This window comes from Actinia tenebrosa, unplaced genomic scaffold, assembly GCF_029948245.1.
Source record: "Actinia tenebrosa isolate PJP-AT-01 unplaced genomic scaffold, QUT_ActTen_1.0 PGA_scaffold7__59_contigs__length_16204524, whole genome shotgun sequence".
In the NCBI taxonomy this organism is placed as follows: domain Eukaryota; kingdom Metazoa; phylum Cnidaria; class Anthozoa; order Actiniaria; family Actiniidae; genus Actinia; species Actinia tenebrosa.
In genome coordinates, this window is record NW_028292584.1 from 15,912,280 (window position 1) to 15,937,821 (window position 25,542).

General features: G+C 33.6%; 1 protein-coding gene across 1 annotated transcript; it reads left to right on the top strand.

Annotated features, from left to right (window-relative positions):
• Window positions 1–404: 404 nt before the first annotated feature.
• On the top strand, window positions 405–23,495 carry LOC116287433 (uncharacterized). Its single transcript, XM_031694114.2, has 5 exons — window positions 405–452; window positions 3,278–3,376; window positions 3,648–3,758; window positions 12,290–13,793; window positions 13,868–23,495. Exons 2-5 carry the CDS (start codon window positions 3,293–3,295, stop codon window positions 20,905–20,907), a joined length of 8,739 nt encoding a protein of 2,912 aa, XP_031549974.1. The 5' UTR covers window positions 405–452; window positions 3,278–3,292; the 3' UTR covers window positions 20,908–23,495.
• The last annotated feature ends 2,047 nt before the right edge of the window (window positions 23,496–25,542 follow it).

The following is a 25,542-nucleotide window of genomic DNA, read 5'->3' on the forward strand; positions in this document are numbered from 1 at the left end:
ATCCCATTACCTATTAATTATATAGCTGCCTAATTAATCCCATATCAACAAGACCTGTCCAATTAAGAAAATAATTGGACAGTTACCTATATGGGATTAATGAGAAGCTATATAATTATAATAATAATTATTATTGTTATTATTATTATCATTATTATTATTATTGATTCTGACACGATAATCATTGCTCGAGCGTTTGATGTACATAGTTTGTCTGAACAGAAGCAGTACTAAAATGTTTTCTTTAATCCTAAATTTCGTCTTTTCTCTGATATTCAATTCTAAAATTATGCTAAAACAATTATTCATCTCAGACTCAGTGATTATTGTGATATTTACCAGTACCTCTCCTCTCGAAAAAAGCCTTCGGGTTACCTGTGGAATGGAAGCTGAGCATGCGCAGTGTTACTTAGTGTTGTAAAGTTTCAAGAGGTTGACATGTTCATCAAAAGGTTTGTTTTTGAGACATTTTTTTTTTATAAATCTAAGACTTATTTTAATATATATGAAAGAAGAATGTTTTATTCTTACCTTTTTGAAAAGATAATGCCAATTTTCTTTGAAAAATAGATAATTATAAGTGTTAAATATTTGCCATTTTCTGTCTACATTTGAGGTTGTTCTTTTGTGTAAACACGGATTTTTCCACGTTCTTAGACCAAATTTGAATAATTTGAATAATACTCATTGATAAAAAGGAGAGTATTGATTATGTTTTGCTTCTAGTACCAAGTAATCTTAACAGACAGCGAAGAGAACGTCGACGTTTAAGATTGGTTCAAATTTTAAGATGTAGCTTCTTGGACATGCATGCATGTATACGCCTTTATCTCAATTGTTCTTGATTTGCTTATAACAACCTTATTTATAGAGGAGAGAATGTATTATAATTATTAGTAATTTTTATGTTTTATCTTCGATGGGTTTCTCAGAATCAAGGGTTTTCAATGATTTTAAGATTTTATATGACATCTAATATTACAGCACGTAATTTGCATATTTGGCCTCGCTTACTACGAAGGCTGCAGTAACACCAAAACGTTTGAATAAAATCTAAAATCAGTGGCAACCCTTAATTCTCCAATATGATATGCTAAATTACCAAATATTAAATGGTTCCTATTAAATCTTAGATGTGTTTTTTTAAACTTAAATATAATTTTGGCTAGCATGTGCCTTAGAAACACATTACAGCATTGCCCATGCAATAATTTAATAATTTAGTAAGAATGCTTTTTCTTGGCAAACTTGAGAAGTATTCTATTATTCTATGTTAAATATGACTTCCCAATAAAACAATTTATGTGACTCAGCTAGTTTCTTGGTCAAAAAAGAGAAATGCTGTACACTTTTAAGTGTAAAAAATTTTCAAAATGTTAAAAATGTGCACATGCAAGATCTATTCTTATCTTAGCATGTGTAATTGAAGAACATATCAAATAGGAAATTTTGCAGAGTTTTATTAAGCTTATAAAAATTTCTAAAATATGCATATAAAATGATGTAATATTATTTAATATATATTTTCTTTCATTCAAACATAGTAGTAACTGTTGTGAAATGTGATCATCCATGTGAGTGTAGCCTCGAGAAAGATGGTTGTTGGTGCCGGCTAAGGTTTTGACAACCTTAGCAGAAGTCATCTTCAGATAGAGTCCAGTGAAAAAACACGATACAGTCGATGGACTGTGAAGATGACTTCCGCTCAGGTTGTTCAAAACATCATTCAGCACGAACAACAGTCTTTCTCAAGACTACTCTCACCCAGACGATCAAATTTCACAACAAACTTCAACACCTGGGTTCAAACCATTTACTCTTATAGTAGTAACTGTGAATCAAAGGTGATTCAAAAGTTAACTTAGATGAAATACCTTTCAAAGTTTAATTTATCTAATTTTGCTAAACAATCACTGTTTAATGATTTATTGATAGCCGTTCCCAATTTTTATTTGATTTTCCAAAAGAAACTATTCATGATTGGTAAATATTTCATGACGTGAGTGATGTCATCTACATAGCACAAAACATCTTTCTTGAATTTCTGTATGTACATTTTTCTGTAGTAATAGCAATAATAATGGGAAGTTCTTATATAGTGCATTTCACATTGTCTTAATGTGCTTTATATATATAATTAGTTGAGGACTTTACCGGCTGTATAATAAGGCATTATTAGCAGCAGTGCCGCTTCAATCAGTAGCTAATTGTTACCATATTAGTATTATGCCCCCAAATTGGGATATACTGTTGGTTTGGGAGACAATTCCTCACTCTTACACAAATATTTCTACAGGTTCTTTAATGTCTCCCTTTTACAGGTTAAGGAGGGGTAGGGAGAAAGGGCAATTGGTTAAAAGCCCTTATTCAAAAATACTTAAAGGTCTAACCATTTGCAGATGTAATTAAAATTGCAGCACCTTCACCTTAGGTATTTTAAAACTCTGAATTTTGATCTATGTATTTTTTTAGTTTTAGTTGAATTTCAGGTGTGATGATTGAATATCTTGCTCTTATCTAAATAAACCAGCTTATTGTACAATAAATGAAAAGATCATATACCACATCTTTTATTTGAATGTTTGTAACCCCAATATTGTAGTATGATGCAAGAAAAATGATTGGCTATCATGATAAGATATAGCATGCTTAACTTTACAAAGGATACATTTCTTAATTAGAAGGAGTTTTTTAAAGACTTAAATTTTTTTGTATTGTGTAGTTCTGCACATGTTTATTGGTCAATGCTCCCATAATAAAAATTATTAATGTACAATTATGGTAGCCTATGCTATAGAAGAGAATAATTTGCAAAATGATCTTCTACATGTATTTTACATTGAACTGTTAAGTTTTACTTAACAAACCTTTCCATTTTCCTTAGCAACTAGTGAGCAGAGTCTGGTAAATAGGTAAAACCTCCATTAAGAATCATGCTAGAGTACAAACACTAAAAGCGTGCAACACTTTGCACTATTTAATAGTAAATAGTGCTAATTAAACAATAGAAAACAATAGGATTAACATAATTTAGCAGTATTTAGTGGTATTTATGTTGCACACTTATAGTGTTTGTACTCTAGTAAAACTGTAACTAGCAAACTATCTCAAGTCCATCAATAGTATTGAACAGTTGAAAACATATGAAAATGTGTGTGTATCTACTGTAATTGTAATCCTTGCCAGTCTCAGATTTTTAGTTTTGCGGGTATCTAACTTTACTGAAATACAGTGAGTATAATCACCTTATTGATAAAACCTTGCTATTTTTTTTTAGAATGGTAATCTAAGTATGGATCCTAGTAATTTTTGCATCCCACATGATGTAAAAATAAAGAAAGAGCCAATAGATGAAGATGAAGAAAGCAGATTAGATGTAAGTGATACTTTTATTTATAATTAATAACGATGATAATAATGATAATAATAATAATGATAGTAATAATAAATAGCCGATACATGTATGTTGTAGGTTTTTAAAATTTACATACAGTAATTATAAAAAAATAAGAAACAGTTCTCGTGCAACACTTTATTCCTTTTTATGCCTGCCTTTTTATGCCTTCTTATAACTTTTAAACCTAAATTTATATCATTATTCATACTTCCTTATGTAATTGAAATTTGTGTTTTTATTTATATTTTAGCTCAGTCACTTTGAAAATGAATGGTTTGAATATAAGTGTAAATCCGGAGATGTACTTTTTTATTTCAATATCATCACTAATGAACATCGCTGGATGGAAAATAGGTGCACTGTAAGTATGAATAGAGATGATGAAGATGATGATGATGATGACGATGATGATGATGATGATGATGATAATATTGAATCATTTTGAGGCGTGCATGCTTTTGTATGAGTACAGTATATATACTTCGATTGACTTTGACTTACATGTAGGCAGAGCTTTTTGATTCAATTACAGTAAAAAATACCGTCAAAGCAATTTAATGTGACAAACTTTTAGAAGGTTTTTGGTTCATAAGATTCCTTGAACTGTTTTAAGATATCTGAATTTTTGCAATTGCAATTAAATTTTTACATTATTGAAAATGAAAAAATATGAAAATTCATAAAATGACGGAATTGGTTTTTAAGTAATATATACAATTTCAGCTGTTGGACTACAGTATATGAATTGTGCATTTACACTGTCAAGCAGGAAGTGAGTTGTTATCCTCAAAGCTTATTTTATGAAGGACACTGACTTCTGATTGACTGTGTCTAATAACTTGACATACCTTTTGTTGAAGAAAAGCTTATAAACATAAATGGTGAAATAGAATCTCAATGGCTTAGGAAGAATTTCTTTCAAAGCAATAAAGATAAATACAATGCAATATGCCATCTTATGGTAAAGACAAATCTATAACATATATTCATTTTAATGATCAAAACAAGAAGACTGCTAAGATCTTAAATTACTATGGACTGTCACTTTTACACTTTAAGGCACAGGAAATTTGTAGAAAGACAAGTAAGATAGGACTTACATGTATATGTACATTTACATGTAACTACGGCCCAGCTCAAACGTTGAACTTTTGCTGCATCAAACCTAATTGACTTGAGGTTGACCGGGTTTGACTGAAATTTATTAATTTCTGCATCTTATTCAAATGTTGATTTAATTTTGCCACTTGCAATTTACTTTACACAAGCAAGTGACAACAAGAGCCAGTGGTTTTTACAATTGGAAACAACAAAGATGGAACACTTTTGTCAGCTTTAGAGCTTCCTATGTAACACTATTGCGGTTAAAAAAATGCCTAGAATTCCTATCACGCACATCAGCTCTGTTGCTAGGAGCCAAGATACAGCATTTGTAAATCTGTAGGAGGCAACTTTACTAGTTCCAAGACAAAGCAACAATCAAACCGAGGCATAAGTTTGAAGTTTCAGGTGACATGGTCATAACACCTGTCGGTGGGAGAAGGTCTGGCACCAAAACTCAGACACTAGGTTTGAGAAGATGTTCAGGGTATTGCGAAAATCATTAAGTTATATCAACACTATGATCCTTCTAAACAAGGATCGCAATACCCAACTCACCGGCTCATTTGCCATCCTTCTGACACTTTGTCATTTTCAAATGTAGTGCAAAAAGGTTAATACAAATAATACTTTTTTATTCATGTCCTTGAAACATGAACTGCACATTTGCATTCCCTTTGACACCTCCATTTTGTTTCAAGATGATGCAACTAGGCCTGTCTTTTATCAATAACCACTATAATCTTGAGCCTTCAATTTGTCAAATTCAATTGGTTTGGACATTCACTTCTCATGTGCGAAATACAACTATTAGATTTGAATCAGCAAAATTTCGACGTTTGAACTGGGCCTTAAAAAAAACTTGAACTTTAAGTGCCACTATGATCAAATTTCTGACTCACTGTTTTTGCCTGGATTGAAAGAACTTTGGTAGTTAAGTGATCATTTTTCAAAGATGTTTTTGACTTCAAAAGATGCTGGAATCAAAAAAATAGCTGCCAATTTTCTTAATGATGTCGTATACTCAATACTTACTGTAAGAAGGCTTATATTATGATAAGCTCTATTTCAGTCCAAAATTAGTAGTATTATAGTACTATAATTTCACTAAATTACCTATGAAGACTAATAAAAAATGAAAAATACAGTTTTTGATATTTCTTCCTTAACAAGAGATGGTTTACAATGAGGCTAGAATAAAATTTCTGTTATGGTCATAGACAATTTAGTCAAAAAAAATTCTGCTAAAGTTATTTTGAATACAAGAATACAGCAAAGTATAAAATACATTCATCAAATACTCTTAGAGATATACTTTAATCTATGTTGAAGGAAACTGAGTTTAAAATATGACGTCAACCTCCTAAGCTTAAAACTTGAACATCTTTCAAACCAGAAATGCTAACAAAAAAGGACAATGCCAGTCATCTTTTTGTGTAAAGTACTTTAACATGTGCTAAGTAGAACAAGTTTGAGGTATTAAAAATCGATAAAAGTGGCACTTTAATTTTGATTACTTAAAACTACTACATTTATGGACAAATATGAAATTTTTACAAATCTCACTGTCACACTGTATGGCATTTTTATCGAAATCAGTGAACATAAAATGATATGATGAAAATAATAGGAGATTCAAGAAGGTGCATTATACACAATGTTTAGGGAAAAAATACCACTTATTTAAATCTTTTAAAAATATCTTTATTTTATGTGTCTAGTAGTTTGAGGACACTTTTATCTCGACACAGTACCTCTACATTCAGTTTTCTCTGTCATATTATTAATAAATATCTTTTAATAGATTTTAATAGATTTTCTATGAAATAAACCATTTATTATCATCAGTATCATCTTCGTTATCATCATTTTCATTATTATTGTTACATTATATTTTGAACACATTTTAAAGATATTTAGTATATTTTAAAGTTTTAAGACTATTTTGCAAAATTGGACATTACAGGATAGTTATTTATTTATTTTTTACTTAATTGTGATAGTTATTTTAGGGTGAAAGTTTATTAGATAAAAATAATAATAAAATGTCTTCAGAAAATTTGCATAAGTTAGAGGTTAGAAAATGCTACCATTTTTTTGTTTAAAAAAGTATAGATCCAGCGATTATAATGATCACTAAAATTATATCATAATCATAAATTATTCATAATCAATGAAATTAAACGATGATTCTAAATTGTTTCAAAAAATCAAAGTTATTAAAAAAATTTTCAAAAAAAAAATCTTTTCGTTTTATGCAAAATGCACTATAATTTATGCTTAATGCAAAATACACAATAATTTATGCTTTATGCAAAATACACTATGATTTATGCTTTATGCAAAATACACTATAATTTATGCTTTATGCAAAATACACTATAATTTATGCTTTATGCAAAATACACTATAATTTATGCTTTATGCAAAATACACTATAATTTATGCTTTATGCAAAATACACTATAATTTATGCTTTATGCAAAATACACTATAATTTATAAGAATATATTAACATATTTTGGCTATTTGTATTTATTTGGATCTCTATTTGGATATTTATTTTGCCAGGAAAAATTTTTGATTCGTTTTCTGAAACTGAAATTTATTTTAATGAGTCTAATTTATAGACTCTATTATCTTTTATAGACCCTATTATCTTTTATAGACCCTATTATCTTTTATAGACCCTAGTATCTTTAATAATCTCTTATGATTTATGCAAAATACACCTCTATAGTTTATAAGAAATTTAATTTTACTAATTTAAGGTTAGGTTTTTTTAAGATTTAATATTTTAAATTATTTTAGATACATGACTGGCTGTTCATACATCATAAGTAGATTTGAGGTTAGTGGTAGAATCAATCGAACCTCATTTTTTAAGCTTAAATATGTTACAAATTTGCAAGAATTCCTAATATTGAGGTGCTTTCTCCAATGATAAATTTTATTGCCAATTAGATTAAATTCAAAATTCGGCTCAGTCCTTTGCTCGTTTTCGAAATTCAGTAATATTGTAATACATGACAATCTCATCACCTCTTCACCATTATTTAATGGTCAGATTCTTCAAGATTTAAGTAAGAATCCACTTAATCATTGTTTTTGGAGTGACTTTTTTAAGAGCCTTTTTTCTAAAGTTCTGATATTCCAGATAATATTCTAGCTAATATGAGTATGCCATCGCAGATTTCAAATAATTTTGAGTCTGGTTAATATTGAAATAAAGTCTACTTCTATTAGTGTTTTGAAAGTGTCAAGTACTGCAATTTTAATAAATGTTTAACGAACTTTGTTCTTAATTAAAACGAGCAAAAGACAATTTCAAGAAAAGTTTTAAATAATAATTTACTAATTGCTAGTTTGCCAAATATTATAATAATTGAACATGTTTCTGCATCTGAGGGTTTGATACAGAATACTAACAAAGATATTAGTGACATAAATAGAACTCTGCATCAGGAGATGGAAAAAGCTTTAGATTTGCTAATTGCAAATCAACTTTCAATAAATCTTAAAAAAACAAACAACCAAACTATATAATATTCAAACCAAGACAGAAAAGACTGATTAACAACAATTTTTCACTTAAGTTAAATAATAACTTAATTGAACGTATGTCAAGCACAAAATTTCTTGAGGTTATAATTGATGTTATAAAACTCATGAATAATTAATGAGGAAAACACAATAGAAATCATTGTCCGTGGAGGAGGTTGTATATCTATATTCGTGTCCTTGTTGTATCGGATATACAATCACTCGCCTTCGGCTCGTGGTTGTATATCTGATACAACACGGCCACTCATATTGTATATACTTACTTATTAAACGTCTAGGTGTATACATTCGTGTTCTACTATAATTTTAAAGATAAAATTGAATTTGGCTAAGAAAACCGGAGTTAAAGTTTATGCAAATCAGGACGATTTTGTATCAGATATACAACCTCCTCCATGGACGATTATTTTTATTGTGATTTCCTCATTAATTATTCACTTATCAAACATCAAGGTTAGTTCCTTTGTGTTTCGCTAAAATTTTCAAGATACAGTAAAAGTGAATCTGGCCAAGAAAATCCATCTAAAAGTTTATGCAAATGAACAGGATTCTGTATCTGATTTACAAAACTCTTTCTGTTGTGATTTCTGTTGTGTTTTCCTCATGAATTATTCATGAGTTTGATAAGAATCATTACCAACTCTAATATTGATGCACGTACTTCTCAATTTGTTTTCTCAAAATAATATATTAAGACTAGATGATATACATTCCCTTCAGCTAGGTTTATTTATGTATTCTATTGAAAATAAGATATTTCCTAACACTTTTCTTAGCATGTTCTCAAAAAATTGTCAATTTCACTCCTATCCCACTAGACATTGTGACAACTTTAGACCACATTTTTGTAGAACAAATATCAAGAAATTCACAGTTGTTAGTCAGGGACAAAAAGTCTGGAACTCCCTGCCCTACCAAGTAAAATCAGCACCCTCACTACCATCATTTAAAACTAAACTAAAACAACATCTGATTAGCTGTCAGTCTTGAGTCTTGATTCTACAATTTATACATTTAAATTTTACTCCAAAAGATATGATTAGCTCTACTAGTTACAATAGAACTCAAAAAACTTGCTTAATAATTGTAATTTACTATATATTTATCAAAATTATAACTATCATAGTTATCATTTTGATAATTGTCATAATTACCATTTTTGATATTATATGCTCTATAAATAGCTACTCAATCTATACATTCTTGCAATTTAATTTCAATATGATTATCTTTCATATTCCTCTTTATACAAATTTTTTCTCAATATGTAATCTCTTGGATGAAATAGTAATTAAATGATGATGATGATTAAATGATGATGATGATGATTATAATAAAACTATCAGTTGGATCTTTGGATTTGTATTTCAGTGGATAAGTTTATTGTTAAATGGCACCAGCATGACTGCGATGAAATAATGTGCAATTGTTATTACTTGAATGTGAGACAATAGGCGCAACTTCGAGTGCTTTATACCTTTTTTATACAAGTTTACAAGTGATTAATAATAACTTTGATAATTTTACTCGATAAAAAACATTGTCAATCACTTTGGAAAAGAGAAATATAAATGAATTTAAATATGAATTATAACTGTTTTAATTACGAGATAAATTAAATTTTAAAAATCATTTTACAGTTAAAAAAGTTTATAGAGAAATACGACGGTAATAGTAATGTCTAATTAGTAGAGGTAATAGGACTACATGTTGTCCAATTTGGAAATAATTTCAATGAAAAATATTCCGAGAACTGACAAAATTGGAAGAGGCTAATAGGCCGAGTCCAATTTGGCAGTCAGAGGAATTTTTGAATTCAATTGTTTCCAAATTGGAGAGACATGTATTCCTATTGCAGATTTATTATATCATCCCAAACTATACTAGACTGATTCCATAAGTCATAGTTTTCCCTCGAAAGAATGTGAATGGAAACGATCCAAATTAATCTTTAATTTGGACAGGAAAGAGAATTTCAAAAAATAAAATAGTTGCTTATATGGGTTTATAGAGTGATGATACAACTATAGCAATTATACATCTGTGGATATAATTACACGAATACACAACAATATAGAGAATAAACATAAAATAATAATCCATTGTTTGATCTTGATGGGTTAATAAAGAATAATACAAACTTTGATCGGTTATTCAGCTTTTTAGAAAATATACAACTAATTGCAAGAACGTTGTAATATGAAAATAACAAAATAACATATAGGAATTAGGCAAGTAATTCAACCATGAATTAAGATCTTTGAAAACATCTGTTTTACTATATACCGACAAGATTATATGAAAAATGTCTGTCCTTTATACCTTCAAAACAATGAAAACATTACACCTGTTTCGCTTAAAAAATAATTCCTTTTGGTGATTATGTATTTTTATTTGACAACGTCCTATTAATTAGGTGAATAAACGCCTAATTTCAAGAATTTTGTCATATAATATTAGAGAATAACAAATAACAAATAGAAATTAATTAGAAATAATTGTTAATATTTTTATTCTGAAGTCCACTATATTGATGAAATTTACTATTTTAGTATATATAGGGTAATATAAAAAAATGTCAGTATATAATTTATTCGTATTTTAATTATTCGTTTATTTATTAACGTTCCTGCAATTAGTTTTATATGCAATTAATTGCAAGAGCGTTATTAAAACGTCCATTGCGCTCACTTCAAACATATTGCCTCGAGATTCGAAAAAAAAAAAAAAAGCTCTGCACTGCCATGTGATATCCTCTATATTATTCTCATTGTTATTTATGAAGATACTTCATTGTTACATACGTCTACAGCCTGTAGATCAAAAGAGTGCACACAAAAACCATGGAGATGTATCAACACACTTGTATTGCTGCTTTTTCTCAAGTTTATTATTAAGTTTATTATTTACACTAGTCTTTTTGACAGACACGAGTACGAAACTGCTGCGCATGCTTCTAATTCGTATGCAAATTATTCAAAACGTCTTTATGCTATTGTAAAAATAAGTAAATTTGACTCCAAATATGACTGATAAATTGGACTTCACAAAATTCCAAAATGTACGTACGTCCGTGCACACAACACAGGAATCCCGTTTGACTTCTTAACAAAACTACTCGGAAATGCACAGAAAACATCGCTTAGGGTACAAATTATAGACAAACAACGGATAAAAAAACTTCCATGTAGTCAAAGATGGATCAAGAATAATTCTTCAGATTTCAGATGTGTTTTTTAACAAACAATCGCATACTTTCAATCATTAGTTTTATATATTTCTATAGATAATTTATAGAAATATTGAATAACATATAAAATTACACCAAATATACGCCATTTATTGGGCTGTTCCAGCTATGTGATTATACAAATGAGCTTAAATTTGTTTTGAGAGATATGATGTTATTGTATAAAGACCTTGTCTTTCACTTTAAAAAGCAAAAACATAATTAACAACATTTACAAATGCCAATTTATTGATAAAACAAATTGTTATTTTGTATTTTACATTGCATTTTGCATCATTTTATATTTTGTCTCAGTTGTTCTTGTTAACTTTAGCTGAATGTACACTTTTTTAATTAAAAACTTTTGTCGTTCATGATTTCCGTTTCTTTCTCATACACGAAAACATGAAAACTCGTAAAATTGAATCTCAAAATCTAGTAAACTTAATTAAGTTTCAAAGCTTCTCGAAAAATAGTTAAGGCTTTTATGAAAGGAGTGAAATTATTTTAAAGAAGAACTGATTAGGATAAGAAAATTATTTTTCTTTTTCTAACTTTTTTTCTCGAAAACTGTTGTCGTTCGTGATTTCCGTATCTTTCTCATACATGAAAACAGATGAAAACTGTAAAATTGAATTTCAAAATCTAGTAATCTTACTTAAGTTTTCAAGCTTCTCGAAAAATAGTTAAGGCTTCTATGAAAGGAATGAAAATATTTTAATGAAGAATTAGGATAAGAAAATTGTTTTTTAAGTGACACATTTCGTTTTGATGTTCAGTTCCTTCATCCTTCCAGCTAGTTTCCTCTCTGATGCTACCAAAGCATTTATTTTCTTAATTTAATTGCGGTAAGAATACGGTTCCTATAAAAAAACATAATACTCTTCATATGGATAACCAAACATTGCTATTTAAAAGACGTAAAAGTAAGCTTATATTTTGCTTACCTTTTCTTAACCAGTTTTCAAGTCTTACTTTTTATTTTGGTTTTATTTTAGTGTTACATAGAAAATGGTGAGGAATTAACGAGCAAAAGCATTGGCATTCAGTGTGATATCGAGGACAAATCCAAACATGTTCTATCTAAAGATGTTAGCACTGAAATTGAATTTTCCTTATTTGGTGTGCAAGAATCAAGAATTGGTGTTTCAGTTCAGACAGAAGTCTCATTTCTTCAAGAAAACATGTCGCTCATAGACAAAGGGGTAACGAATTTCTCAGAAGAGGAATCGATTTTATCTTTAATCCATGAGAATAAAGAGCTGGAAGAGCTAGTCAACAAACTTGTCCTCAACCCTGAAGAAGTTACAACTGAACTGACTCTTACTTTCGATGGTAGTCCAGTGAACGATAAACACAGTGATCCTAATAAAGACGATGGGCTAAATAATGAAGGCAATGCAATTGCTTTATCTCAGTTGGATGAAGGACCAATGAAAAATAAACACAGTGATTCCAATAAAGACGATGAACTAATTAATGAAGAAAATCCGAATGTTTTATCTCAGTTGGATGATGGTGAAAATTTGCAGGAATCCAATTTGGATTATGGAAATTCACATAAAAAATCCAATTTGGATGATGGAAATTCACATGAAAAAGACGCAAGTCTTAAGAATCAGTCGGACGGGAAAATTTTATCGGAAGAAAGTTGGAGTGCTTCATCTTGCAATACTGCAAGTGAACGTGACGAGGGAAAAAGCGCCGAAAGAGACAACAAAAATACTGGTTTAAATGACATTGCATCAGAAGAGCGAAACTCGAAAGATAGAGATAGGATTAGTAGTCCTACCTTTTATTCAGATAAAACTGGCGTAATAGAGAAAACATCATCTAAAGACAAAGACCTTTCAGAAGATGAGAGAAGATCCGAAGAAAATGATGTTAGTAATCTTTCTCAAATTTGTGAAAACTTCAGTGAAAAAGAGTCCTCGGAAGGTTTTTCGTATGCAGAACCCCATTATCCTTCTAAAGATAAGCTGTGCAAGGAAGGAACAGGGAATGATTTACGGCCATCTGAAATATCCCAAGAAAAAAACCTTGATACCCCCCCTCTCGATTCAGTTGAAAAAGACTCGCAAACAGAAGATTCTTGTCCAACTTTTGAACATTTCATCGATGAACAGAGTTTCGATAATACGACAAAAACCAGCGAGAATTCGCCTGTGGATGTTTGTAACTTGGAAAATGAGAAGCCAAAAAGAGATCAGCATCAAAAATTAGAAACAAATGCCACTCTTGTATCTTGTCAAAAAATTAGACGTCAAACTGCCAGAAAAAGTGCGGACTCGCTAAGGAAATGCTTGTTAATACAAAGAAAGGCTGCCGAATTTTCTAACTTGGAAAATTCTTATAATAATAAACGAAAGTGTCTTCGTAAAAGGACTTTGAAAAGGAGAAGGTGTGCCGACCCATTTTCCAAGTGCTTGAAGGTCCTTGTTACCCCATTGGAACACGATTTGCCGCGGATTGAAGACCAATTAACATCTATGTGTAACACAGGTATTAATTATTCTTCTGGTGTAGAAAATATTATCCACATTGTAAAACATGATCATTCTTTTTTTTTCCCTCAGAATATAAAAGGCAATTTCAAACCGAGCTTGAAGAATGCGCGTCCATGTCAGAGCTGTTATCCAGTAATGCTGCCGATGGAAGCACTAACAGCGATATGCCTTTACCAAACTTGAAAAACTCCGAATCCACCAGTACTAAACCTCTGAATGGTGCAGGTTTAGTTCCGGATACTACCGTTGGAGAAACAAGAAAAATTTGTTTGGCTGTTACCGAACATGATCTGACAAAGTTGTCAGAAATTAAGGGTATCGGAAACTGTAGCAGTGAAGGGTTTGTTGAAACAAATTCTTTTATAGTATTGCATGACAGCAATGAATCACAAAGTGCAGTTATTCTCGAAACAACCAATAACCGGAAAGATATTTCTGAACACTTAGATTCTTCTGATACTGACATGTCACAAAGTGGATTTGACTTAAAAGCAAACGATGATCAATGCGCTCAATCCTCACCTGAAAAACAGACAACGCAAACAACGCAAACTACGCAAACAACGCTTAGGAATTATTTTTGCCGTAAGCGGAAACGGAAGAGAAAATTTGGCACTGGTAAATGCCTGAACAAGAAGAATTCTTTGGATACTAGTATTATTGCTAGTGATCACAGCAATACCCAACAACCACTATATGTTGACAATGCTGAAGATGTAGACTGTCACTTCATAGATGGATGTCTTATAGAACGTAATGAAAAACGAAGTAATGATGATAAGGCCAAAGAAAACGAATATGAGTATTCGAATGGTCATCATAACCCAGAAAATAAATCAGAAGATTTGCCTATGGACGGAGATCACGAAATTTCTAAAAAGAATCATCAAGTTTTTGAGCAAAATATTAAGAATGAAATTCAAGGAGATGCAGATGAGCTTGAGCCCCAGCATAATACCATAAATAAAAGAGACAATTCTTCTGGAGACCAGTCCTTGATGGATGGAGATAGCCAAGTGTCAAAAGAGAATCAAATTGGTGAGAAATATATTGAAGATGAGATTCAAGGCGAAACAGGTGAACGTCAGCCCCACAATAATCCTATAAATAAATACATTTCTTCTGAAGACCGGTGCTTGATGGATGGAGATGACCTAGTGTCAAAAGAGAGTCAAGTTAGTGAGAAACATATTGAAGATGAGACTCAGTGTGAAGCAGATGAACGTCGGCCCCACAATAATCCTATAAATAAAGACATTTCTTCTGAAGACAGGTCGTTGATGGATGGAGAAAGCCAAGTGTCAAATGAGAATCAAGTTGTTGAGAAACATATTGAAGATGAGATTCAAGGTGAAGCCGATGAACGTCAGCCCCACAATAATCCTATAAATAAAGGCACCTTTTCAGAAGGACAGTCCATAATGCATGGAGATAGTAAAGTGTCAAAAGAGAATCAAGTTGGTGAGAAATATAATGAAGATGAGATTCAAGATGAAGCCTATGAAGATAGACCTAAGAATCCAGGCAAAGATCGGCAGGTTGACTTCTCCATTATGGAAACTAAAGACATCCATGACAAGAAAAATAAAGGTTTTGATAAGGAAGATGTTCACAACGCTCAAGACAAAGTGGAAGAGGATTCTCAGATTCCAAAACATCATTTAGAAGATATACCTATGCTGGACGAAAGTAGAATGGTATTCAATGGGAATAATTGGCAAGATAGAAATGACGATAACAATGAGTCGGAAACTCAAAACAAAGCAACACAGACAAATCAACATCTTGAAGATCATTTAAGAGATTTATGCATGAAGGAAGAAAATGAAGAAGCAGCTAAAGGAAATGAGTCTCAAAATGGAAATGTCGAAAAGAACAAAGAAAATGAAGCGCAAAACAAAAAATCGAAAGATAAAACTGAAAATCTAGAGAATAATCAAGAAAACTTGTCCATGGCGGGCAAAATTCATCAGCTATCTAATGGAATTGAGATTGAGAATGAAAATAGTGTTAAGAATGATGAAGGTAAGTCCGAAAACAAAACAGATGAATGGAAGGAAAATGATGAACCTCAACAACAAGATCAAGGCAGTCATGTGGCAGTGCCTACTCTGAAGTATGGGACTGGTGGAATACCTAATGAGACGGAACATATCAAAAGATTTAGCGATGGATCTAAAAAAGAAAAAGATGAGACCATATCAAAAAGTGAATCTCCAAGTCAAGAAAAATTGTCACAGGACGACATACATGTATTGGAAACAAATGTTAATGATGTACCTGGATCTAACAATGTACCTGGATCTAACGCTGTACCTGGATCTAACGATGTACCTGGATCTAACGCTGTACGTGGATCTAACGATGTACCTGGAACTAACGATGTACCTGGAATTAACGCTGTACCTGGAATTAATGATGTACCTGGATCTAACGATGTACCTGGAGTTAACGATGTACCTGGATCTAACGATGTACCTGGATCTAACGATGTACCTGGATCTAACGCTGTACCTGGATCTAATGATGTACCTGGATCTAACGATGTTCCTGGATCTAATGATGTTCCTGGATCTAACGATGTACCTGAAACTAATGATGTACCTGGAGTTAACGCTGTACCTGGATCTAACAATGTACCTGGATCTAACGATGTACCTGGATCTAACGCTGTGCCTGGATCTAACGAAACTGAGCAGGTTATTCAAGGTAAGGCGGACATTTGCACAGTTATGGAAGAATGCAACCTGCAAGATATTATATCAGAAAGAGGAGACGAAGGAACTTCTCTTATTACGGACAGTCAATCTGATGTTCTGAACACTGGCTTTAAACCAGCCCTAATGGAAAAAGTTAGCGAAGTAACACAGAAAACCGAAAAAGATGTCCCCAGAGACTCAGATGTAAATAGCAAATCTAAAAGAAATCCTAGCACTAGACGCCGAATCGACCTTTCATGTAAACTATGTGCAAAAAGATTTAGAAGTCGCTTCAGGCTCTCATGTCACTTGAGGGGCCATAAATTAGAGAAAACAAAAACTTGTCATTTATGCCTGAGAACCTTTAGGAGTCATGCTCTGTTATTGGATCACATGAAGTACCATACTATGGTATCAAAGCACAGATGTTCTTACTGTAAAGAATACTTCGTCTCGCATCAGAAGCTTGTTTCACATTTTATTAAATGCAGAGAAACGAAATACACACCCCAAAATTCCAACACTGATACAGCCAGTGAAGTTTCATCTTCAGAGGCCTCTGCCCTAAAGAGTGACTGTCAACTTGATAATGTTTCATCGCCTGCAACGAACGAACTCACATTGAAGGAAAGTTATAAATATCTTGATAATTATATTACCAATAGAAAAAGCAAGGTAAAAAGCGTCTTAGCAGATGCGACAGGTCCTACAGGCAGTAATGAGGAAGTGACTGAAAGTCACACCATTACTGAAAGCCACCCCATTACTTCTGGTGACAGTCTAGAAAAAAATGTCGAAACTCCTCTCAACTGCTCAGTCTGTAGGATGCAGTTTAAGATGGAATATTGGTTGAACCGTCACATTGAGAAGAAGCACGGAATGTCTGCTAAGGAGGGCTCGACTGTTTTGGAAGATGGAACAGGTCCTACAGATACACCTGATGAGGTGTCTGGAAGTCAAACCATTACTGGTGACAGTCAAGATAAAAATGTCGAAACTCCTCTCAACTGTTCAGTCTGTGGGATGGTGTTTAAGATGGAATATTGGTTGAACCGTCACTTTGAAAAGAAGCACGGAATGTCTGCTAAGGAGGGCTCAACTGTTTTGGAAGACGGAACAGGTCCTACAGATACACCTGATGAGGTGTCTGAAAGTCAAACCATTACTTTTGACAGCCAAGATAAAAATGGCAAAACTTCTCTCAACTGTTCAGTCTGTGGGATGCTGTTTAAGTTGGAATATTGGTTGAACCGTCATATTGAGAAGAAGCACAAAAAGTCGGCTAAGGAGAGCTCAACTGAGACTCTATCACCTGAAACTAACGAAGGCAAAACAAACAAATCAATCGATGCGGAAAAGAAACCTCGATTTTTTGAAAATCACCCATCTCCCAAGAAAATGGCAAAAGACGCGACAGTCATCAAAGATGGTGAAATAAATAAAACATTTGAAACAAGCAAATGTACGAAAAAATCTCAGGAAAAGCCTGCACCGCCTCAAGGAAGGACAGAAAGTGTGACTGGGAACGAACCAAAACATTCGGAACAAAAGAAAATCTACAAATGTGATATATGTAATCGAGATTTTGTTTATTTTGGAAGCTTTGAAAATCATTTGAAACATAAGCACCATGGTTTAGACAACAAAAATGCCACAAATATGGATACTGCGTCAAAAGAAGAGGTGGCGGAGACATCAAAAGGTACCAACCTAAAAACGGGTTTTGAAGTGAAAGACAATGCTGGGAAGGCAGGGAAGGCTGGGAAGGCCGGAAATTCTTTTCTTGAAACCGAGGTGCGCAGCAACAATGATAACGTTGTCATTGGTTACAAGCATAATACATTTAAGTGCTGTGAATGTCCCCAAGAATTTTTACATCTTGATGATCTTCTAAGACACAACAGCGATGAGCATGCGGCACGCAAGTGTCCGCACTGTGAAGTAAGCTGTTCGTCTGCTGAAGAGTTAAATTCCCACATGCAAATGCATCGTAGACAGGCAGCCACACACAGTATGAATAAAATATGCTGTAAAATTTGCTTGAAAGAGGTTTCGACTGCTCTTGAATTAATCACACATTTTCGCACACACAAAAGAGGTAGAAAAAGAAGAATCAACGAATCTCAAGAAGAAGAAAAAGAAGGCCCTAGATTTGAAGAACAATCAACATCTAAATCACTTGAGACTACTGGAAGCACTTCATCTGATGATCCTAGTTCTAAGACCGGGATAGACGGTTCGGTCTCACAAGAATCTGAGGAAAAGCTTTCTGAGCGTGCAATTCCAAACGTGTCTAAATCCGGTAATGAGGTCATCGGTAACACAACAATGAAAAATAGCATCAGATTGTCGGTATTTTGTTGTTTTTTATGTAACAAGGCATTTAGTAACATCAGGAAACGTTCCTTGCACATGAAACGTTCACACTCTAAAAAAAACATCCAAAGGGACCCCGAATTATCACCCAAAAATTGGTTTCTTCACAAATGTTCCATTTGTGGCCGCGTTTTCCGCAAAACAAAATATTACGAGAAACACAAGCAAGAACATGAGGATATGCAGACAACTGTGTCAATGACGAACAAAGCTGGGCCATCTTTCGTCACCAAAAACAATTCTGATGTTAATGAAGGATCACAAAACAGCAGTGAGCGCATTCCACAAGACACAGTGGTTTCAAAAGTTCCAGCAATCAATAAGGACCTTGGGTTTGATCCAAGTACAGAAAGATGTGTCTCTGTTAATACTGATGTCAGAATGAAATCTTATAAATTATTAAGAAGGAGGCATTACCTATGTTCCATTTGTGGCCGAGCTTTCTATAGTTTAAAAAAACATAATCAGCACACACTTGAGCATGAGGATATGCAGCAATCCGTTTCATCATACGTTCCCAAGAATACTTCCAGCTGCATTTCTACTGACAGCCTGTCTTCAAAAGATACGAACACTTCATCGATCCTGAATAACATTGATCTTGGTCCAAGTGGTGACTTGGTCGCACATTCTCCTGTTATCCCCAAAGAAATGACAAGACAAGAAAAAGTATCTGAGTCAACTGAGCCACCATATTCTTCGAAGAACCCTTCAAGCTGCATTTCTACTGACAACCTGTCTTCAAAAGATACGAACATTTCATCGATGCAGAACAACATTGATCTTGGTCCAAAATGTGACTTGGTCGCACATTCTCCTGTTATCCCCAAAGAAATGACGAGGCAAGAAAAATTATCTGAGTCAACTGAGCCACCATATGCTTCGAAGAACCCTTCAAGCTGCATTTCTACTGACAGCCTGTCTTCAAAAGATACGAACACTCCATCGATGCAGAACAACATTGATCTTGGTCCAAGTGGTGACTTGGTCGCACATTCTCCTGTTATCCCCAAAGAAATGACAAGACAAGAAAAAGTGTCTGAGTCAACTGAGCCACCATATTCTTTGAAGAACCCTTCAAGCTGCATTTCTACTGACAGCCTGTCTTCAAGAGATACGTACACTTCATCGATGCAGAATAACATTGGTCTTGGTCCAAGTGGTGACTTGGTCGCACATTCTCCTGTTATCCCCAAAGAAATGACGAGGCAAGAAAACGTATCTGAGTCAACTGAGCCACCATATGCTTCGAAGAACCCTTTAAGCTGCATTTCTACTGACAGCCTGTCTTCAAAATATATTAATACTTCATCGAACCAGAGTAACATTGATCTTGGTCCAACTGACAGCCTGTCTTCAAAATATATTAATACTTCATCGAACCAGAGTAACATTGATCTTGGTCCAAGTGGTGACTTGATCGCACATTCTCCTGTTAACCCCAAAGAAATGACAAGACAAGAAAAAGGATACGATGAGTCCACCTGCCAAGACAAGAATGGGCTTTGGACTGAATCTCGATCTGCATCTGTTTGTAGCAGCAAGACTACGAGTAGAGAAAGCTCCACAAATGAAAGCCAAAGTGTGTTGCGCTACCTAAATTTGGAAACGCATTCCTGTGGTACATTGGTAGGAAAAAGATACAGGTGTTGTTATTGCAGTTTATCATTCAGCAGCTTCTATCAAAGGGACTCTCACGTATTTGCGATGCACGAGATGAAAGCAAACCAGTCTCATCTGCAAAAGGGATCCTATTCACCTACGGAAGCAAACCAAGGCCCGAAACGTCAGGCCAGTGAAGAAACTTCTCTTGAAATGTTAGTGGATGGATCTATGGATATGGAAGAGTTGTTCAATTCTGGGATCAAAGATGTTAACGAGAACGACGAAACCATGAGAAAGAAATACCACCGTCCAAATATTCTTCGAAGAAGCAGGCCGTTAGGAAAAGATGCTTTGTTCAGGGATGATGCCTTCAGTGATCAAGACAACGGTTTACTTTTGGAAACAACATCAACAAGGAGCGACAGTTAATTGAAGGAAATCCTGGAAAAAAAAGCAAAGTCAATATGATGTTTTATTATATAATTACCAATGAAATATCTATTTTTCTCTATTTCGAAAAATTGATATCTTCACACGTGAAAATAACATCACGTGTGAAAATAACACCATTGAGATGGCTATTCAAAAGTACACGGAAAGAATTGCCAGAAAAAGCCAAAACATAGTTCATTGATAATTATATAATAAACAGAATATTACATGGCCGCTTGGAGATGTGTTGAAAATCTCTCACTCGTTCGCTACGCTCACTCGAGAGAGATCTTTTCAACACTTGAAGATAAAATTCGTATCTCCGCGCGCCCATGTAATATCCTCTATATCCTTAATAATGATCTTACTTGAAAATTCCTGAATTCCTGAAGGAAAGTATCCAGTATGTATACAGAAAAAAATGTATACAGCTATTTCAAAATATGTCGGTGAACTGAGATTCTGTTGCATGATCCATATTGCATACCAAGTCGGAACTGTAATATGGGTGGTGGAATGCAATCAGCAAAAGAAAACAATAATGTGAAGTTATCCTAAACTTTGTCTACAGGTTTATATAGTTTTTTTCTTCTGTGCTGACATTATTATAGATATAAACATATTACATTACACCTTGGTAGACAATAAGCAACATGCAGCAAAACTTTCACCCATATTCCTTGATATACCTGTATATTTACTTTAATACACTCAATCGTCAAAACCCTCCTGAAATTCTTAAACCGCTGAGGATTATGGGAAACATTTGATATCCAATAAGTTAAGGTTTTGTAAGAAATGTTTAGAATCTTAACTTACAACTTGATTATAAGCATGGTATGGTAGATTCTTGGCCAAAATGGATGACAATATGAAACTTTATAGACATTTTCCCCCTGTGACTTCAGTTTTATTCGCCCATAGACTACTGCGGTTTTCGACATTCTCCGAACTCAGTACTCAGTAGTTGTGAGCTGCACGTTGAAATTTGGTTTTTCGCTGCCGTCAATCAAAACTATTCATTCGGTATCTTTTATGTTCTTGACTGGCAGCAGTGAAAAAACAAGTTCACAACAAGCCGTTAGAATATCTGACTTCACAGATTATCGAAAAACGCAGTAAAGCGCGTTATTAGCACTGTCCGCCGAAAAACCAGCATCTTGAGGGTTTAAGTTTAAATCAATTTTCTTGCGAGAAAAAAAATAGATGATTAACTATTGTTTCTTAGCACGGTTATTGTTGGTTGTTGGGATTTTCAACCTGATCTTGTAAGACGCTGGTTAACAATGAACGCTGTTAATAAGATGAGATTTGTCTGTTTAACTTAAGATACAGACTAAGGAAAAAATTGTATATGAGAGTCTTTTTAAATCTTAATTTGTGATACATTTGATCTTGAAATGCCGTTTTTCAAAAAAATAATTTATTAGAATGAGTTAATGTTTATTAATTGTGTATTTTTTAAACACAGTCTATAACGGATTAATAAATTGTACAGTCGCCTGTCCTGTCTGGATCTCGATAAGTCAAACATAATCTCATTTTGGTCGGTTATCTCTGATATACACCCATTGCAGCACTTTGGAATGCAGGTCAATCTGGAGGACAAAACAATAGGTTCCAATTCTCAGAAGATTGGAATTCTTTTGTTTTCTCCCCCAGATCGAGCTGCTTTGACGTCACATTCGTGGGGTCTATACGGTGTCACGTGACATTCAGCTATACAGCTAGGAAGATACAAAACGATTTATAATTAAGGGGCAATTCAAACGATGCCGGAATGAGTTTTGCCTTATAGTTCTTTCTATTTGTTTACATGATACCAGAGCAAAATTTCATTCCGGAACGTGTCATTCCGTAATGAGCTCATCTTGATTTCCTTTCGCTTATTCCGCTTATTCCGTGACGATATTCAATACTGGTACCATGGGGAGACTGGGGAGACTGAAACGAGTGGCGCATGCGTATCAAACATTTCAAACTTGAACTCGTTCTGTAAATTTTTTCTCATGTAAACTCCGTATGACATGTCATTCTTGTTCTGGAAACGAACTCAATCGTGTATCATGTAAACGGCCCCTTAGAATCTAAAAATGGAGTAGCTGGGAAGAAATTTACTTATGGCATCAACTTTACAGTGCGACTACACCAATCAAAGCCATCCATTCAAATTTTCATACAAATTAACCAATCATGATTGAGTATTTAAACAGAATCTATATATTTGACAGGCATATATTATTCTTTATTCTTGTATTTATGATCAGGAGCGAAGAAGAGTTTAAACTCCTGGGCCGGGTTGTTCAAAGCTGGATTAGCGCTAATCCAGTATTAACTCTATAGGTCTTAATAAGAGTTAACCCAGGATTAGCACTAATCGGGCTTTGAACAACTGGGCCCAGAAGGCTACAGAATCCACCATCCCGTTATTTTCTGCATCAAAAATGTGATTTTTTGGATTTAATTAACAATTTGTTTGGTGGCCTTGGTAGTCGCACTGTAAGCATTATTCTTGAGAACTTACTAAAAACAATTGAAAACAAATGAGAATATGCTAAAATTCTGCACTTAATTTTTGTTTGTTTTTGTTTGGCTTGACGAGTCGAAAATCTCTCAAAAATAACAAAAAAACACAACCCCTTTTTTTAGAAAAAAGTCGGTAATCACACTTTTAAACGTTGACAAAAAATTGCCTTTTACCTGTTGATTTAGAAAATCCGGGGAAAAAAAATTCTAGTTTGCCCTGTTGAGCTTTATCGTAAAACCTGTGGTATTTGGTAAAACTGGATTGAAATAAGCTTGAAAAAACGATTTTTTCACGTACCGTAGCAGTCATCTTCTTGATTCTGGTTTCGTTTACTTCTCTGACTCTTGGCAAAGATATGATACTGTTTGCCAACCTTAAAAATCGTTTTCCTCCTGGTATGCGAGAGAATTATATTGCTTTTTCGTTCTATAATTTCGGTTTTCCTTTACCCCCTTAAATATAACGGCCGATCTGAATGGGCAACTGTATGTCAACTCCGTTGTAAAGCCCATGTACAGAGTAGACGAATTAAAATGGAATGCGTTTGATGGAAAAAACTATTGGCCGCCACCCGCTTAGCTCAGTTAGTAAGACCGTTTGGGTCTGTTGTGCGGGAGGTTGTGAGGCCTCGGCCGGACCATCACTCGGGGACATTACTCGATAACTGAGAAGAATGTGCTGCCTTTGTAATTACATATGGTTAGACTTTCACTTGACCTTAATGGCGGTCCCGTCCTTAATTAACAAGAGAATAGAGTTTAGCAGCTGAATTACTCTCAAGTGCTATCCTCTATAAATACACTTATTTTTTTTATATTTTAATTTTTATTTATATCAAAGTTGAATGCAAAATAATTGTAATCATCACAGGGAACCCGGCTATATTTGTTTTCTTCTTTTAGAAAAGTAATTTGCTCTTTGTGGGTTTCCTGTGTTGTGATCGGTTTCCTTTTACATAAGTTGTAATCAGATCTGCGCTGTAAACTGATAGCCAATTAAATTCAAATCAATAACCGTTGGTAACGCACTCTCTAGTAAACACTCAAAAGAAGAGAAGGGCTGCAACGAAGCAAGTCTTATCGTATGATCATCACCTCCAGTTGCTCGGACCAGCTACTTTAGTACAACCATCAGGAAGTCTTGATGATTTTCATTTTTCTATTGCGTCATGTTGTTCGAAAATGTTCAAGATGTAAAATCCTGTAAACAAGGGAATTCAAATTTCGTATTTTAGTGAGCGGCTATTTCAAATTTAATCGTTTTTTAAACTAAAACAATTATATTTTATCAGTTCTAATAAGAAAATGTTTTTTTTTTTTTTGATTGAAGGCTTTTGAAAAACTTTTCGGTGTGTAAAGAAGGAACAGTGCCAGTATCTCAAATCTTGAAGATGCACAAGTAGACTTCAGATAAAGCAAGTGTTTTGCCTGAGAATAAATTCGGCAGGATAACTAAAGCAAGTTTTCCCTACGATTACTCTTCACAATATATGGAAATCTAGATCTCTCTGTCAACAAGCTGTCAAATTCTTTTGTTTCAAATTGGACGTACACCAGATACATCCTGTTTCATAAGCTAAGCGGTCCGAGCAACTGGATCGTTACTTTTACGAGTTCAACAAAATAAAACATCCCGACCCAAAGTTTGTTCATTGAGCAAACATTACGTGGGTTTTTTATTGATAAATTACCTTCATGAATAATTTGGACAGGGGTTTTAAAATCGGACACTTGCTTTGTTTCAGCCCTTCTCTTCTTTTGACTGCTTACTAGAAAGTGCGTTACACACCACAGGCAACCCATAGTAAGAAACAAAACACTAACGGTTATCACAGCGCGCAGATCTGATTACAACTTATGTAAAAGGAAACCGATCACAACACAGGAAACCCACAAAGAGCAAATTACTTTTCTAAAAGAAGAAAACAAATATAGCCGGGTTCCCTGTGACTAGAATAGAATTAATTATGGGATTTACACTTGCACCATGGCAACTGTGACCCCTTATACAATCATGCAAAAAATGATGGACTCATTTCGTAAACAGAGTCTCTTCTAATAGAAATACTGATCACATAAATTACTGATTTCAATTCAGACTAGAAA

Bases quoted from the DNA above. Each gene is read 5' to 3' on its own strand.
- LOC116287433 (XM_031694114.2), top strand. From the start codon at position 3,293: ATGGATCCTAGTAATTTTTGCATCCCACATGATGTAAAAATAAAGAAA. The intron at 3,377-3,647 runs GTAAGTGATACT...TTTATATTTTAG, and splicing joins ATGAAGAAAGCAGATTAGAT to CTCAGTCACTTTGAAAATGA. The intron at 3,759-12,289 runs GTAAGTATGAAT...GTTTTATTTTAG, and splicing joins GGATGGAAAATAGGTGCACT to TGTTACATAGAAAATGGTGA.